Here is a 16,695-nt window from a genome sequence, read left to right as displayed (position 1 = left end):
TTTCAAGGTCAAATGTAACCGAGCAGTGACAAGTGTAGTGTCAGAAACAGTCATAGGCAAAAAAAGTAGGCCTAGGCCTGCAGTGGTCTACCGAAATGGGAAGGGCAGACAAAAGCTGCTCCTGGTGTCTGGCTTACAAATACCACAATAACATAACAGACCTTGTAGTTACAGAGTAGCTAAATGTTAACAGGTTTCCTATTATAGGCCCATTATTACATTTTACAACATAGTTTTGTTATTCCGACCTGATAATATTCAGTCATCATAACTCCTTGTCTGTAAGCTGTCGGGGCTGCTTTCTGAGAGCCCGGGTGAGGACAAATCTGATATTTATTTATTTAACCTTTATTTAACTAGGCAAGTCAGTTAAGAACAAATTCTTATTTACAATGATGGCCTACCCTGGCCAAACCCTAACGACGCTGGGCCAATTGTGTGCCGCCCTATGGGACTTCCAATCACGGCCGGTTGTAATACAGCCTGGTAACACCTAGCACTGAGATGCAGTGCCTTAGACCGCTGCGCCACTCGGGAGCGCCAAGACCACCAGGACCTAAGTTGCTGTGACCTCATTAGGCAGGGCTGAGGGAGCAAATGGTGATTTCAAGACAACTGGGAACTCAGGGGGGGGGGGGGGGGGGGGGGGGGGGGCACAAGGTCAAATCATGACGTTGGAGCTCTAGAAAGATGCCCGAGTGTCTTACATGGAATTCCTAGTTGGATGACTGTTCAGAAGATATTTCTCAGTCAGAGCTAATTTTCTCCCCCAGAGTTCCCAGTTGTCTTGAGCACACTGAAGTCTGAGATTTCCCAGTTCCCTGTTGTTTTAAACACAGCAAATGGTCAGAGAAACATTACATGACTTCACTGGAAACCTCAGGCAGAGCTGTAGGGGTTCTTTACCCTACACAGATAAGTAGGGGTTCTTTACCCTACACAGAGAGGTAGGATTTCTTTACCCTACAGAGTGGTAGGGTTTCTTTACCCTACACAGAGAGGTAGGGGTACTTTACCCTACAGAGTGGTAGGGGGTTCTTTACCCTACACAGAGAGGTAGGGGTTCTTTACCCTAAACAGAGTGGTAGGATATCTTTACCCTACAGAGAGGTAGGGGTTCTTTACCCTACACAGAGAGGTAGGGGTTCTTTACCCTAAACAGAGTGGTAGGATATCTTTACCCTACACAGAGTGGTAGGATATCTTTACCCTACACAGAGAAGTAGGGGTTCTTTACCCTACACAGAGAAGTAGGGGTTCTTTACCCTACACAGAGAGGTAGGGGTTCTTTACCCTACACAGAGAGGTAGGGGTTCTTTACCCTACAGAGAGGTAGGGGTTCTTTACCCTACACAGAGAAGTAGGGGTTCTTTACCCTACACAGAGAAGTAGGGGTTCTTTACCCTACACAGAGAGGTAGGGGTTCTTTACCCTACACAGAGAAGTAGGGGTTCTTTACCCTACACAGAGAAGTAGGGGTTCTTTACCCTACACAGAGAAGTAGGGGTTCTTTACCCTACACAGAGAAGTAGGGGTTCTTTACCCTACACAGAGAGGTAGGGGTTCTTTACCCTACACAGAGAGGTAGGATATCTTTACCCTACAGAGAAGTAGGGGTTCTTTACCCTACACAGAGAGGTAGGGGTTCTTTACCCTACACAGAGAAGTAGGGGTTCTTTACCCTACACAGAGAAGTAGGGGTTCTTTACCCTACACAGAGAAGTAGGGGTTCTTTACCCTACACAGAGAAGTAGGGGTTCTTTACCCTACACAGAGAAGTAGGGGTTCTTTACCCTACACAGAGAAGTAGGGGTTCTTTACCCTACACAGAGAAGTAGGAGTTCTTTACCCTACACAGAGAAGTAGGGGTTCTTTACCCTACACAGAGAAGTAGGGGTTCTTTACCCTACACAGAGAGGTAGGATATCTTTACCCTACACAGAGAGGTAGGATATCTTTACCCTACAGAGAGGTAGGGGTTCTTTACCCTACACAGAGAAGTAGGGGTTCTTTACCCTACACAGAGAAGTAGGGGTTCTTTACCCTACACAGAGAAGTAGGGGTTCTTTACCCTACACAGAGAAGTAGGGGTTCTTTACCCTACACAGAGAAGTAGGGGTTCTTTACCCTACACAGAGAAGTAGTGGTTCTTTACCCTACACAGAGAAGTAGTGGTTCTTTACCCTACACAGAGAAGTAGTGGTTCTTTACCCTACACAGAGAAGTAGGGGTTCTTTACCCTACACAGAGAAGTAGGGGGTTATTTACCCTACACAGAGAAGTAGGGGTTCTTTACCCTACACAGAGAAGTAGGGGTTCTTTACCCTACACAGAGAAGTAGGGGGTTCTTTACCCTACACAGAGAAGTAGGGGGTTCTTTACCCTACACAGAGAAGTAGGGGTTCTTTACCCTACACAGAGTGGTAGGATATCTTTACCCTACAGAGAAGTAGGGGTTCTTTACCCTACAGAGAAGTAGGGGTTCTTTACCCTACAGAGAGAGGTAGGGGTTCTTTACCCTACACAGAGAAGTAGGGGGTTCTTTACCCTACACAGAGAAGTAGGGGGTTCTTTACCCTACACAGAGAGGTAGGGGTTCTTTACCCTACACAGAGAGGTAGGGGTTCTTTACCCTACACAGAGAGGTAGGGGTTCTTTACCCTACACAGAGAAGTAGGGGGTTCTTTACCCTACACAGAGAAGTAGGGGGTTCTTTACCCTACACAGAGAAGTAGGGGTTCTTTACCCTACACAGAGTGGTAGGATATCTTTACCCTACAGAGAAGTAGGGGTTCTTTACCCCACAGAGAAGTAGGGGTTCTTTACCCTACAGAGAGAGGTAGGGGTTCTTTACCCTACACAGAGAAGTAGGGGTTCTTTACCCTAGAGAGTGGTAGGGGTTCTTTAACATACACAGAGAAGTAGGGGTTCTTTACCCTACACAGAGAAGTAGGGGTTCTTTACCCTACAGAGTGGTAGGGGTTCTTTACCATACACAGAGAAGTAGGGGTTCTTTACCCTACACAGAGAAGTAGGGGTTCTTTACCCTACACAGAGAAGTAGGGGTTCTTTATCCTACACAGAGAGGTAGTGGTTCTTTACCCTACACAGAGAAGTAGGGGTGCTTTACCCTACACAGAGAGGTAGGGGTTCTTTACCCTACACAGAGAGGTAGGGGTTCTTTACCCTACACAGAGAGGTAGGGGTTCTTTACCCTACACAGAGAGGTAGGGGTTCTTTACCCTACACAGAGAGGTAGGGGTTCTTTACCCTACACAGAGAAGTAGGGATTCTTTACCCTACACAGAGAAGTAGGGGTTCTTTACCCTACACAGAGAAGTAGGGGTTCTTTACCCTACACAGAGAAGTAGGGGTTCTTTACCCTACACAGAGAAGTAGGGGTTCTTTACCCTACACAGAGAAGTAGGGGTTCTTTACCCTACACAGAGAAGTAGGGGTTCTTTACCCTACACAGAGAAGTAGGGGTTCTTTACCCTACACAGAGAAGTAGGGGTTCTTTACCCTACACAGAGAAGTAGGGGTTCTTTACCCTACACAGAGAAGTAGGGGTTCTTTACCCTACACAGAGAAGTAGGGGTTCTTTACCCTACACAGAGAAGTAGGGGTTCTTTACCCTACACAGAGAAGTAGGGGTTCTTTACCCTACACAGAGAAGTAGGGGTTCTTTACCCTACACAGAGAAGTAGGGGTTCTTTACCCTACACAGAGAAGTAGGGGTTCTTTACCCTACACAGAGAAGTAGGGGTTCTTTACCCTACACAGAGAAGTAGGGGTTCTTTACCCTACACAGAGAAGTAGGGGTTCTTTACCCTACACAGAGAAGTAGGGGTTCTTTACCCTACACAGAGAGGTAGGGGTTCTTTACCCTACACAGAGAGGTAGGGGTTCTTTACCCTACACAGAGAGGTAGGGGTTCTTTACCCTACAGAGAGGTAGGGGTTCTTTACCCTACACAGAGAAGTAGGGGTTCTTTACCCTACACAGAGAAGTAGGGGTTCTTTACCCTACACAGAGAGGTAGGGGTTCTTTACCCTACACAGAGAAGTAGGGGTTCTTTACCCTACACAGAGAAGTAGGGGTTCTTTACCCTACACAGAGAAGTAGGGGTTCTTTACCCTACACAGAGAAGTAGGGGTTCTTTACCCTACACAGAGAGGTAGGGGTTCTTTACCCTACACAGAGAGGTAGGATATCTTTACCCTACAGAGAAGTAGGGGTTCTTTACCCTACACAGAGAGGTAGGGGTTCTTTACCCTACACAGAGAAGTAGGGGTTCTTTACCCTACACAGAGAAGTAGGGGTTCTTTACCCTACACAGAGAAGTAGGGGTTCTTTACCCTACACAGAGAAGTAGGGGTTCTTTACCCTACACAGAGAAGTAGGGGTTCTTTACCCTACACAGAGAAGTAGGGGTTCTTTACCCTACACAGAGAAGTAGGAGTTCTTTACCCTACACAGAGAAGTAGGGGTTCTTTACCCTACACAGAGAAGTAGGGGTTCTTTACCCTACACAGAGAGGTAGGATATCTTTACCCTACACAGAGAGGTAGGATATCTTTACCCTACAGAGAGGTAGGGGTTCTTTACCCTACACAGAGAAGTAGGGGTTCTTTACCCTACACAGAGAAGTAGGGGTTCTTTACCCTACACAGAGAAGTAGGGGTTCTTTACCCTACACAGAGAAGTAGGGGTTCTTTACCCTACACAGAGAAGTAGGGGTTCTTTACCCTACACAGAGAAGTAGGGGTTCTTTACCCTACACAGAGAAGTAGTGGTTCTTTACCCTACACAGAGAAGTAGTGGTTCTTTACCCTACACAGAGAAGTAGTGGTTCTTTACCCTACACAGAGAAGTAGGGGTTCTTTACCCTACACAGAGAAGTAGGGGGTTATTTACCCTACACAGAGAAGTAGGGGTTCTTTACCCTACACAGAGAAGTAGGGGTTCTTTACCCTACACAGAGAAGTAGGGGGTTCTTTACCCTACACAGAGAAGTAGGGGGTTCTTTACCCTACACAGAGAAGTAGGGGTTCTTTACCCTACACAGAGTGGTAGGATATCTTTACCCTACAGAGAAGTAGGGGTTCTTTACCCTACAGAGAAGTAGGGGTTCTTTACCCTACAGAGAGAGGTAGGGGTTCTTTACCCTACACAGAGAAGTAGGGGGTTCTTTACCCTACACAGAGAAGTAGGGGGTTCTTTACCCTACACAGAGAGGTAGGGGTTCTTTACCCTACACAGAGAGGTAGGGGTTCTTTACCCTACACAGAGAGGTAGGGGTTCTTTACCCTACACAGAGAAGTAGGGGGTTCTTTACCCTACACAGAGAAGTAGGGGGTTCTTTACCCTACACAGAGAAGTAGGGGTTCTTTACCCTACACAGAGTGGTAGGATATCTTTACCCTACAGAGAAGTAGGGGTTCTTTACCCCACAGAGAAGTAGGGGTTCTTTACCCTACAGAGAGAGGTAGGGGTTCTTTACCCTACACAGAGAAGTAGGGGTTCTTTACCCTAGAGAGTGGTAGGGGTTCTTTAACATACACAGAGAAGTAGGGGTTCTTTACCCTACACAGAGAAGTAGGGGTTCTTTACCCTACAGAGTGGTAGGGGTTCTTTACCATACACAGAGAAGTAGGGGTTCTTTACCCTACACAGAGAAGTAGGGGTTCTTTACCCTACACAGAGAAGTAGGGGTTCTTTATCCTACACAGAGAGGTAGTGGTTCTTTACCCTACACAGAGAAGTAGGGGTGCTTTACCCTACACAGAGAGGTAGGGGTTCTTTACCCTACACAGAGAGGTAGGGGTTCTTTACCCTACACAGAGAGGTAGGGGTTCTTTACCCTACACAGAGAGGTAGGGGTTCTTTACCCTACACAGAGAGGTAGGGGTTCTTTACCCTACACAGAGAAGTAGGGATTCTTTACCCTACACAGAGAAGTAGGGGTTCTTTACCCTACACAGAGAAGTAGGGGTTCTTTACCCTACACAGAGAAGTAGGGGTTCTTTACCCTACACAGAGAAGTAGGGGTTCTTTACCCTACACAGAGAAGTAGGGGTTCTTTACCCTACACAGAGAAGTAGGGGTTCTTTACCCTACACAGAGAAGTAGGGGTTCTTTACCCTACACAGAGAAGTAGGGGTTCTTTACCCTACACAGAGAAGTAGGGGTTCTTTACCCTACACAGAGAAGTAGGGGTTCTTTACCCTACACAGAGAAGTAGGGGTTCTTTACCCTACACAGAGAAGTAGGGGTTCTTTACCCTACACAGAGAAGTAGGGGTTCTTTACCCTACACAGAGAAGTAGGGGTTCTTTACCCTACACAGAGAAGTAGGGGTTCTTTACCCTACACAGAGAAGTAGGGGTTCTTTACCCTACACAGAGAAGTAGGGGTTCTTTACCCTACACAGAGAAGTAGGGGTTCTTTACCCTACACAGAGAAGTAGGGGTTCTTTACCCTACACAGAGAGGTAGGGGTTCTTTACCCTACACAGAGAGGTAGGGGTTCTTTACCCTACACAGAGAGGTAGGGGTTTTTTACCCTAAACAGAGTACAGGAAGAGTAACTGGAACACCTGAAAACAATCTTAAAACAAAAGATTTTACTCCACACACACAATACAACCTTCATCCCATATAAATTCTACATTTTATTTCTGTATTTATTTGGTCATTATTTAACAGTACTGTAAAATGTTTGCATTTGTTATTTTTTTACCATCTGCAATTAACTGTCCACAGCAACAACAAACAATGTACATCCCTATGAGTTAATCCATTTATTCATCATCATGATCCACCAGCTAGTACCAACAGTAAAACGGAACAGTCTTTCTTTTTTATTCTACTACTACTGTTGTTACATTGTTCCTACAACGTTGTTACATTCTTACTGAGACGTATAAGACAGGCGGACGGTTAGTTTTGTCAATCCGATCTGTTCCCGCGACCGGGATTCTACACCCAGACAGTGTATGGTGTGTGAGTTCAGTTCTAGTGGGACAAGGAGTATTGGACAGGGATTATTAGCTTTAGCTAGCTAACAAAATGATTAATGAAATGCGAGAGAGAATATTAAAAAATAGAAAACCAAAACAATAGTTTTTCTTGAAAAAAACATAAGACAGACCACTAAAGAAATGCAAGTACATTTTGTTAACACTACACACATTTATAAAGACCACCATCGATTAGAATAGATTTGTGTGTGAAAAAACAAAACTCCAAACCCATACAAAGTGTTTTTTTGCTAACTGTACAGTATTTTGTTATTTAATGATTATCTAGACAACTCACTAGCAAGCATTAGTCCTGTCAATTACCCTATTTACAGCATATTATTTATAAATATATTTATATCACACTGGCTGTAATTATGACAAGATATATTCATGAGCGTCATTAGTGCAAGGCATGAGGAAGACAGACCTGGAGAGAGGGGTGGGGGGGTATTTTTAACGGTGTGTGTAACAGGTCCAGAGTTTAAAAATAACACAAAAAAGTGTATGTTTTAGCTTGTGGTTAGGTGTGTGTGTTATATTATGGTAATTAGATCTAGCAGAGTTGCGAGAGAAATAAACCTGTGTGTATACACGGTGTGTGTGTGTGTCATGTGTGTTTGTTGTCTTTGAGGATATTTGTATCACCAGACAGCCCAGTCCCCCTGTGTACACACTGACAAACAGTGTCTAAAGCACTTCCTATAGAACAAGGGATGAAGTGACCGATCTCAGTGTCCATGACAAAGAGACTGACGTCCCAAATGGCACCCTATTCCCTATGTAGTGCACTACTTTTGACCAAGGCTCTGGTGTCAGCAGATTCCTAATGACACCTACAGAGGTCACCTCACCATGCTCCCCTGTCTCTCCAGGTGGAAAACAGCTGCCTTCCAACCAGCACCTTGTTTATACCTGGACAGGCAATAGGCCTCAACCATGACCTAATCTCATCCATTACATGTTGAGACATAACGGACAGCTGACATCATAGCCCATATAGATCAGGATCATCCCCTCCCTCGGACAGACACCATCAGGACAGGATGGGGAGGGGTCTGGAGGCTTGGAATTGGGGGGTGGGGTTACTAGTGAACAAGCCTCAGAGGCCCCGATGCCATACTGTGGTGGTAACTGAAGAAGTCACAGAGCAATTACTGTGAACCATTGCACGATGCCACTAGAACAGCTACGCCCAATCCCAAACCCACCCCTAGCCCCTTCAATAATTGTGTAGATCTGAAAGGACTGAATAGGTCTATTAGGAGCATTACGGTGATAATGCTCCTAATACACCCTCTGATAGGCTAGGTGGAATGTTACCCCCATTGTTTACAACCTCAAATCCTCTCAGACCTACATGAAGTACATAAGGGTTTAGGGCAGGGGTGTTAAACATATGGCCCGTGGCCAGGAGGGGGTCCAATCCAGCCTGCAGGTGGTTTGAGTGAAAATAAAAACAAAATATATATATTTTTGAAACTATATAGAAATGATAATGGACCTACATGCATACAGTTTCTTGACTGTCCAGCTGGATAATAACCACTAGACAATGAGAGCATCAAAAATTCCAAAAACGATGGCGGCAAGGAAATAAAACCAATTTTCAGTGCGTCCGTTTTGGACCTTGTTGAAGACTAAATGCGGCCACCGGGGAAAAATGAGTTAGACACCCCTGGTTCAGGAGTTAGTTATTAAGGTTTGATTTGGGACTGAACACTAGAAGCAGGCAAGGCCCTGGGATGGGGCCAAGAGAGAAGGGAAAAACTCTACACTAGTGCTACTAAAAGGTTTAGTTGAGAAAGCATATGAATATGTTACACAAGAGAAAGAGGAGGCCAGACAAACAGAGGGACCAACAGAGAAAGAAACAAGACCGTTTTTTCTTTAGCTTCCTTATGATTTAGCCCTAACAAACCTTTGGAGCCTCTCTTTCCCTCTCATCTCTCCCTCTGTTTTTTTCTGTCAGCGTTTTTGGAGACACTCCTCTTTTCACTCTAAGATGTTTTGTGTGCCGCTGAATAAAGTTAAAATATATATATTTTTTCATCATCATGATGGGCCTCGTAGTGATACATGCATCCATAATTCCGATGAATAACTGTGAAAAACAAAACAAATCTAACAAAAACAAAACGGGACATGAAGAGAGATTGCGTATTAGAAACAGTCCATCTTTCCCAGGAGAGGAGAGACCAAATCACAGGAGCCCCGCCCTTTAGTCCTGCTGCTAGCCAATAGTCTGGAGGAATGGGGTAGGGAAGTCAGCACTAAGGGGGAAAAAAAAGGAAGGTGGGAGGAGTCTCAATTAGTAACAGCAGAATCAGTGGGGGAGGGGTGGGGCGTAGTTGAGAGAAAAATAGACGAGGGTGTTGCTTTGCATTAGTTACTGCAGAGAGGAGAAGAAGGGTTCAGATATCAACTTTTTTCATTGCTGAGGATCAGAGTTTTTTTGTGGGTGGGGCGTCGCATTAGTTTACTGCAGCGGAAGTCGGGCATCGGTCATATTAGTCACTGCAGTAGGTGGGCATCGCATTAGTTACTGCAGCAGGGGGCCTTGGTTGGCTGGGCGGCTTCAGTTAGGTCGACACCCCTGTTCCGCCCGCTGTTAGCTCCAGCGGCTGCAGGCTCGCTCTTGGGCAATCTTTTCGCTAGAGCACGGAGGAAAAACAAAACAAAAACTTCAAAGTGCCAGCTACTGATGAAGATTACTAGATCAAAACATCCTGCTAGTTCACATTTTCTTGTTACTTGTCTAAGTATGTATTAGAACATTTGCTTGTGCAGGGCCCTATTCAATTATAGATCAGTAAAGTGATGCGGATCAAGGAGTGAGAGGTACCTACCAATAGCCATGAATATCTCGTTCACATTCATAGATGTCTTGGCCGACGTCTCCATGAAGAGCAAGCTGTTGTCGTCTGCATAAGACCGGGCATCCTGGGAAAACAACCATGTCAGAGACAGTCACTGTCTGTCAAACTCAGACACACACAGGTGTGTTCTAAAGGGACACGAGACAGGTAAGGCTGTTTGGAGGGCTCACCTGGAAGTCGACGGCTCTCTTGCTGGCGAGGTCAGCCTTGTTGCCTGACAGAGCGATGACAATGTTGGGGCTGGCTTGTCTCTGCAGCTCCTTCACCCAGTTCTTGGCCCGCGCAAATGACTCCTGGAGACAAGAAACATGGTACGCACAACTTCCAAAGTTATTTGAATAATCCAGCGTGAAGGGATCACAAGTGTGACCACCTATGCAAACACGTGAGATCAATTATCATTTTGACGATGGAAGGAAGGTGGCATTGGTTACATAATCTATCGAGGTCCTGATCATGAGTGGGGCGTGTATTGATGACATCATGACACCACTTGCCTCATTTGTGATGTCGTAGACCACGATGGCGGCCTGCGCCCCTCTGTAGTACATGGGCGCCAGGCTGTGGTAGCGCTCCTGTCCCGCCGTATCCCAGATCTCAAACTTCACCGTCGTGTCGTCTAGACACACCGTCTGTGTCAGGAAGGCCGCTGGGGAGGAGAGCAGAGAGACATGTCAAATACATAGTTGTATTTGTTTTTTACCTGAACTGTAAAAAACAGGCTTAAGTGCATAATTGAGTGCAGTCGTAAGTCACCTCCTATGGTGCTCTCCTGGAACTCGTGGAACTGGCCCTTGACAAAGCGGAGCACCAGGCTGGACTTGCCCACCGCCGACTCCCCCAGCAGCACTAACTTGAACTGGCAGATTTTGTTCCCAGCGTTAGACCCGTTGGGTCTCGTAGCTCCTCCCCTGTTGGCCATGGCCTAGTCAGATCCCCCGGTCAGTGTCTGTCCTGCACGTCTGACTGCACTTTTAGGGCTTCAGCTGGAGGAGTCGATAGAGGAAAAAGAATGATTCACGTGACTCTGATGATATTTTTAACTAGGGCTATGTCAGATGTGTTAGAGATAATGGTGTTTTGAAGTAGAGATAAAGATGTTTTCATAAAGTCGTTTTGACGCGTAGTTTAACCCTGGCCTAGATCTACATCCTCTATGATTGAGTCAGGGGTGGACATGCTTCTCGAAAGAGAAAAGGAAGAAACCTTGATATCGGAGTCCAGACTTGCCTCACAAAGAGATTAAATTAGTAATGAACTACATAATTGACTGGACATTCTTTCCCCTCCTTCCTCAAGGAAGTAAACAATGGATATATTCTCCTGTCTCCCCTGAAGACAAGAGAGAGAAAAACATGTAGAAAAATAAACATGGTTGGGGCAGCAAGTAGCCTAGTGGTTAAGAGCGTTGGGCCAGTAACGGTAAGGTCAGTGAGGTGGAAAGATCTGCTGTTCTCCCCTTGAGCCAAGCTGTTAACCCCCAACAACAACTGCTCCTTGTGAGCCGATGATGTGGACATTGATTAAAGCAGCACCTCTCTGATTCAGATGGGTTGGGTTAAATGTGGATAACACATTTCGGTTGAATACATTCAGTTGTGCAACTGACTAGGTATCCCCGCCCTTTCCACACAGCCAGTCAAACCTAGCTAGCTGACCAGTCTGAGTGGTATATCAGAGATGGATCTGAGCTGACAGAGCTTTTTTCCCTGTTCAAATGTAACTGACAGAGGTTGTGTGCCTTACATGTAAATCTTTCAAGTTGGCAGTAGTAAAAAGATAGAATGATATGGCTGTGTACTCCCCATATGTGTTTCCAGTCAAAACCATTCACGCCCTGTGGGTACACAAAGTAACATTCTCAGTCTAGGTGCTGAAATTTAGCCCCTCAAGTGACAAAACATACACATTATTTGGAAAACACTACTCAGCAAGGTGACATATTTACAATCGCATACAGGCTTAGGGCAAGGCGTTGCAGTGATGATTTAAGAATGCCTTCCAATGTAAATGGGTTTGCCAATGCCTAATAGCGACAAGCTAAAAGGTAAACATGCGCAATAGGCGGAAAGCAACGGGCTGTACTGGCTGTTGCCTTCAAAGTGGGAACTCAACTAGCACTGTTATTAATCAATGCTAGTATGGATAGTTCAAATTTCCAAACTAGCTAGTTACTAGTATAGTTAACGTGAGCTATTATTCGCTTTATTTTCGTAGCCAGCTATAGCTAGAACATTGAGAGGACGACATTCCCAAATAGAAGCAAACACTTAAACCAACTAACGTTAGATATCTTGCTAACTTAGCTAGCTAGATTATTCGCTTGGTTGTTTAGATAGCTACATCAACATCCGAATTAATAATGCTAGTATGCTAGCTAACGTTACATACTAGCTACCTGATTGTTGCCCGTCTTGCTAAGCAGTTAGCTAGCTAAAGTTAACTGGCTGCAAACTAGCAAAACATGTCAGTATGCGATGATGGAGCTGGCTGGCTAGCTTTTTCAAGAAGATAGCTAGCAAGCAGAAGGGTAGGACGAGCCCATATCCGCCACGATCAACAAAACGATGATAAACAACCAATATATATATTATTATGAACACTGTTTAAGTCGGAACTTTGAACTGACAACCCCGTTGTTACCTAACGTTAGAGCCCTTCCCAATTCGGGGCCGAGGCCTATTTTTTGCGATTCTCATCAGACATGTAATGTTAGCATAGCAAGTTAGCTAGCCAGCTGACAACTAACGAGCTGAAATCCACAACTTGTAACACCAATTCGCTTACTATACCTGAGACCTAGGCGTTGTTTGTGAACACAGAATACCCCCCAAAGAGTCTATACACTAATTAAAGGGCGCAGTGCGGATACGCATTGTTAAACCTACAATTAATTTCAACAACCCAGATCACGTCTCCTCCTTTTTCTTTCTTCTTGCAACTTCCCATTTAGAACCAAAACACAAACATCCCTTCCGCCCCTTCTACACGTCACACAGCACGTCTACTCTTGCAGAGGATGTAACCAAAGATAGTTATAACTAACCCAAGATACTTTATCTGTGTCGTTTACAGGGGGAGCAAATGAAGCAAGAGCTAGCGAGATCCCATTGGCGCGTTGTAGCGTGTATCTGAATATTTCCGCTAGGGAACGCCTCTTCTATGAAGTGCGCGTGTGCAGAAACTCAAATCGACCTTGCACTCCTTCTGAACAACATACACTCTAAAAAATGAGGGGTTCAACAAGGGTTCTTCTAAGATCCTCAAAGTTCTTAGAAGAACCTTAGGGTTCTTGGCACTGAAAATGGCCCCCAAAAGGTTCTTCCAAGAACCCCATAGGAAGGGGGGTTCATAAGGAACCTCCTTAGTTGGTGGGGGTTCTTAAAGGAACCTAACTGCCCAACTGAAACATTGGGATTTGAAAGGACAGCAGGTGCAGGCACTTCACTGAAAAATGTAAAGTTCTCCTCAATGTAAGGTAAGGTTTATCCCTTATATGATCTAAGTCATTTAGCAGACACTCTTATCCAGAGCGACTTACAAATTGGATAGCATTGAGATTTTCACAGCTTTTCACTTTCTTACATATTTCAGTGTAGTTACATCATATTTCAATACTAGTTACATACAGTATATATATATTTTTATACCTTTATTTAACTAGGCAAGTCAGTTAAGAACAAATTCTTATTTTCAATGACAGCCCAGGAACAGTGGGTTAACTGCCTTGTTCAGGGGCAGAACGACAGATTTTTACCTTGTCAGCTCAGGGATTTGAACTTGCAACCTTCCGGTTACTAGTCCAACACTCTAACCACTAGGCTACCCTGCCACCCATCTACATTTATATTGTTTTGTGATGATACCATCTATCTTTTCATATTTGCGAAAATCTGTCTCAAACAGAAAATAGACACAATTCAATGCATATCAATCAACAAAAAGGTAAGAATATGTAGGCTATGAGAACATGTTGAAGGCTAGCTGTATTGGGTGCAGAGGACTGAACTGCTCACTTTTGTGTCTGTGGGTGTACAGACAAGGAGGCATACAAAGGCATTTCAATTGGTATGTTATGCAGATCACATTTACTCCTTCCTAACCTCGTCAATGAAAATCCCAATAGGCCTCTACATTATGGACAAGGTATGTGTATGAAAACCATTATCAAAACAGTGAATACTGTTGTGTGCATATTTTGTTAATCATCTGTATAATGACTATTTTTTGGGGATTCATAGACTTCACCCTCCCTACACCTCTGATGAATATAACAGGAAACATGTTCGACTACCATGCACTGCAAAATCATTCTGGCTATGGATACGGAGAACATCAACACATAACATCAAAAATGTACCCGAAAAGGTTCTTCGAGGATCCATTAAAAGGGGTTCTTTGAAGAACCCTTTTAAAGGGTTCCCTCGAAGAACTTATAGGGGTTCCCCGACAGTTTCAATTTGAAGAACCCTTAAAGGATACTCCAAGAGCCTTTTCTTTTTAGAGTAGACTTTTTTTAAACTTTGGCAAAATGTCAACTCTATAACATTTTATGCACTATGTTCGTAACAAATTTAGGGAACAAAAATGAAGATCAGATGTTTAATCGATGAGAAAATGAGCAGAAGGTCGACCCAGTTTCCATTAGTTCCATCCTCTCCCACTATCCACGACTGGACTTCCTAAATGTGCAGCACGTTGGCCCAGTTTCACCTAGTTCCATCCTCTCCCACTATCCGTCTGGAACCGCCTATGGTCCCTTGTGTGTCTGGAACGGCTATGGTCCCTCGTGTGTCTGGAACCGGCTATGGTCCCTCGTGTGTCTGGAACCGGCTATGGTCCCTCGTGTGTCTGGAACGGCTATGGTCCCTCGTGTGTCTGGAACGGCTATGGTCCCTCGTGTGTCTGGAACGGCTATGGTCCCTCGTGTGTCTGGAACGGCTATGGTCCCTCGTGTGTCTGGAACCGGCTATGGTCCCTCGTGTGTCTGGAACGGCTATGGTCCCTCGTGTGTCTGGAACGGCTATGGTCCCTCGTGTGTCTGGAACGGCTATGGTCCCTCGTGTGTCTGGAACCGGCTATGATCCCTCGTGTGTCTGGGACCGGCTATGATCCCTCGTGTGTCTGGGACTGGCTATGGTCCCTCGTGTGTCTGGGACTGGCTATGGTCCCTCGTGTGTCTGGGACTGGCTATGGTCCCTCGTGTATCTGGGACCGGCTATGGTCCCTCGTGTATCTGGGACCGGCTATGGTCCCTCGTGTGTCTGGAACGGCTATGGTCTCTCGTGTATCTGGGACTGGCTATGATCCTTTGTGTGTCTGGGACTGGCTATGGTCCCTCGTGTGTCTGGGACTGGCTATGATCCTTTGTGTGTCTGGGACTGGCTATGGTCCCTCGGTTGTCTGGGATCAGCAAGCTTTTCCTCCTATATTAAACCTAACTGTAGAACTGACTAAATTAGTAAGTAAAACATTTCAGGGACCGGTCAGAAACACTGATCTCGGTCAAGGAGTAAGATGCTGCTGTTATTTGAAACAGAAGAGGGAGCTCAAGGCTTTTAAATGATACAATACATACAGTCCATTGGTGGAGGTCTAGATTTGTGTGAAGTGTGCTTACTATGGTGCCTCACAGCTGGTCATGATGTCTGGGCTGCCTTGTATGAGTTTTAACAGTTATAAAAGGATGCCGAACATACACACACAAGATAAATAAGCTATCAACAGCACTGTGAACAGCATAGGAATTTTCTTCTCATATAAGGTTACCTTTCCATTTCTATAATGTGTTATTCATCCAAAAAGGTGACAAAAATATTTTGTTTAGGAAGAGTGATTCTGTCAATATCCCCTGTTTTTTTTCCGACCTTCTGTATATCGGTCAATCAATCTGCAAACCAATGGGTTGACAAAGTAATCAATCGACCAAAACCAATAAAGTAATCAATTTTTATTGTTTTTATAAAGAGGTAAACCAGTCACAGCCAAAGTCTTATTAAACCTGAGGATAGAATGGCAGCAGTGAGTTGGCCCACAGACTCTCTTTAGGAAGCCTCTCCTGGTATAGTAACATTAGCTACTCTACTTTGACAGTGGGGCTATTCTTAGTACAGTGCACTTAGCCCAGTCCAGTACAGCACCGTTATGGGTCATACTCGCTATTCAATGAAGCCAATAGGCAGTACGTCTGTCTGGTCCCTTAGGGCCCAAGTCAAGGAGGTTGTACCGGATGCCTGGACAAACAACAAGATGATGATTCATTTGCCCTCTCCCACTTATAAAGTACCAGTCAAGAAGTTTGGACACAGCTACTCATTCAAGGGTTTTTCTTTATTTTTACTATTTTCTACATTGTAGAATAATAGTGAAGACATCAAAACTATGAAATAACACATGGAATCATGCATTAACCAAAAAAGTTTTAAACAAATGAAAATATTTTTATATTTAAGATTCTTCAAAGTAGCCACCCTTTGCCTTGATGACAGCTTTACACACTCTAATCACATTACATACTTTCGGTGACCCATGAGTGGACCATGATACTGTGAAATCCAACATCGCTCTCACATGTTTAAATTATTAAACCAAGACGTCAAGGCAGTTGGCCTCGCGCACGCACGCACACACACACACAAAAGACCTAACCTTACCATTCTCCGGTCATTTGACTGCTACAGAGAGTGCATCCAAAGATGATTCTGACAGCTATCATTGATCCTCTATCTGAATAAGACTGACAGCTATCATTGATCCTCTATCTGAATAAGACTGACAGCTATCATTGATCCTCTAT

General features: G+C 44.7%; 1 protein-coding gene across 5 annotated transcripts; it reads right to left on the bottom strand.

Annotated features, from left to right (window-relative positions):
- Positions 1-6,659: 6,659 nt before the first annotated feature.
- On the bottom strand, positions 6,660-13,041 carry LOC129820145 (ras-related protein Rab-5A). Of its 5 annotated transcripts, none has more exons than XM_055877069.1 (7): positions 12,788-12,939; positions 11,646-11,736; positions 10,656-10,885; positions 10,397-10,548; positions 10,070-10,192; positions 9,870-9,963; positions 6,660-9,674 (listed from the first exon to the last, which is right to left on the bottom strand). In XM_055877069.1, the coding sequence occupies exons 3-7, from the start codon at positions 10,819-10,821 to the stop codon at positions 9,559-9,561; spliced, it is 651 nt and encodes a 216-aa protein (XP_055733044.1). In that variant the 5' UTR covers positions 10,822-10,885; positions 11,646-11,736; positions 12,788-12,939; the 3' UTR covers positions 6,660-9,558. The 5 variants fall into 5 exon arrangements, with proteins under 5 accessions (XP_055733044.1, XP_055733046.1, XP_055733047.1 ...); XM_055877071.1 differs by lacking the exon at positions 12,788-12,939 and adding an exon at positions 12,692-12,777; XM_055877072.1 differs by lacking the exons at positions 11,646-11,736; positions 12,788-12,939 and adding an exon at positions 12,946-13,041.
- Between the last annotated feature and the right edge of the window lie 3,654 nt (positions 13,042-16,695).

This window comes from Salvelinus fontinalis, chromosome 22 (genome assembly GCF_029448725.1).
Source record: "Salvelinus fontinalis isolate EN_2023a chromosome 22, ASM2944872v1, whole genome shotgun sequence".
NCBI lineage: Eukaryota > Metazoa > Chordata > Actinopteri > Salmoniformes > Salmonidae > Salvelinus > Salvelinus fontinalis.
Note: the sequence above shows the minus strand (reverse complement) of the source record. Positions and strands in the feature narration are given on the sequence as shown.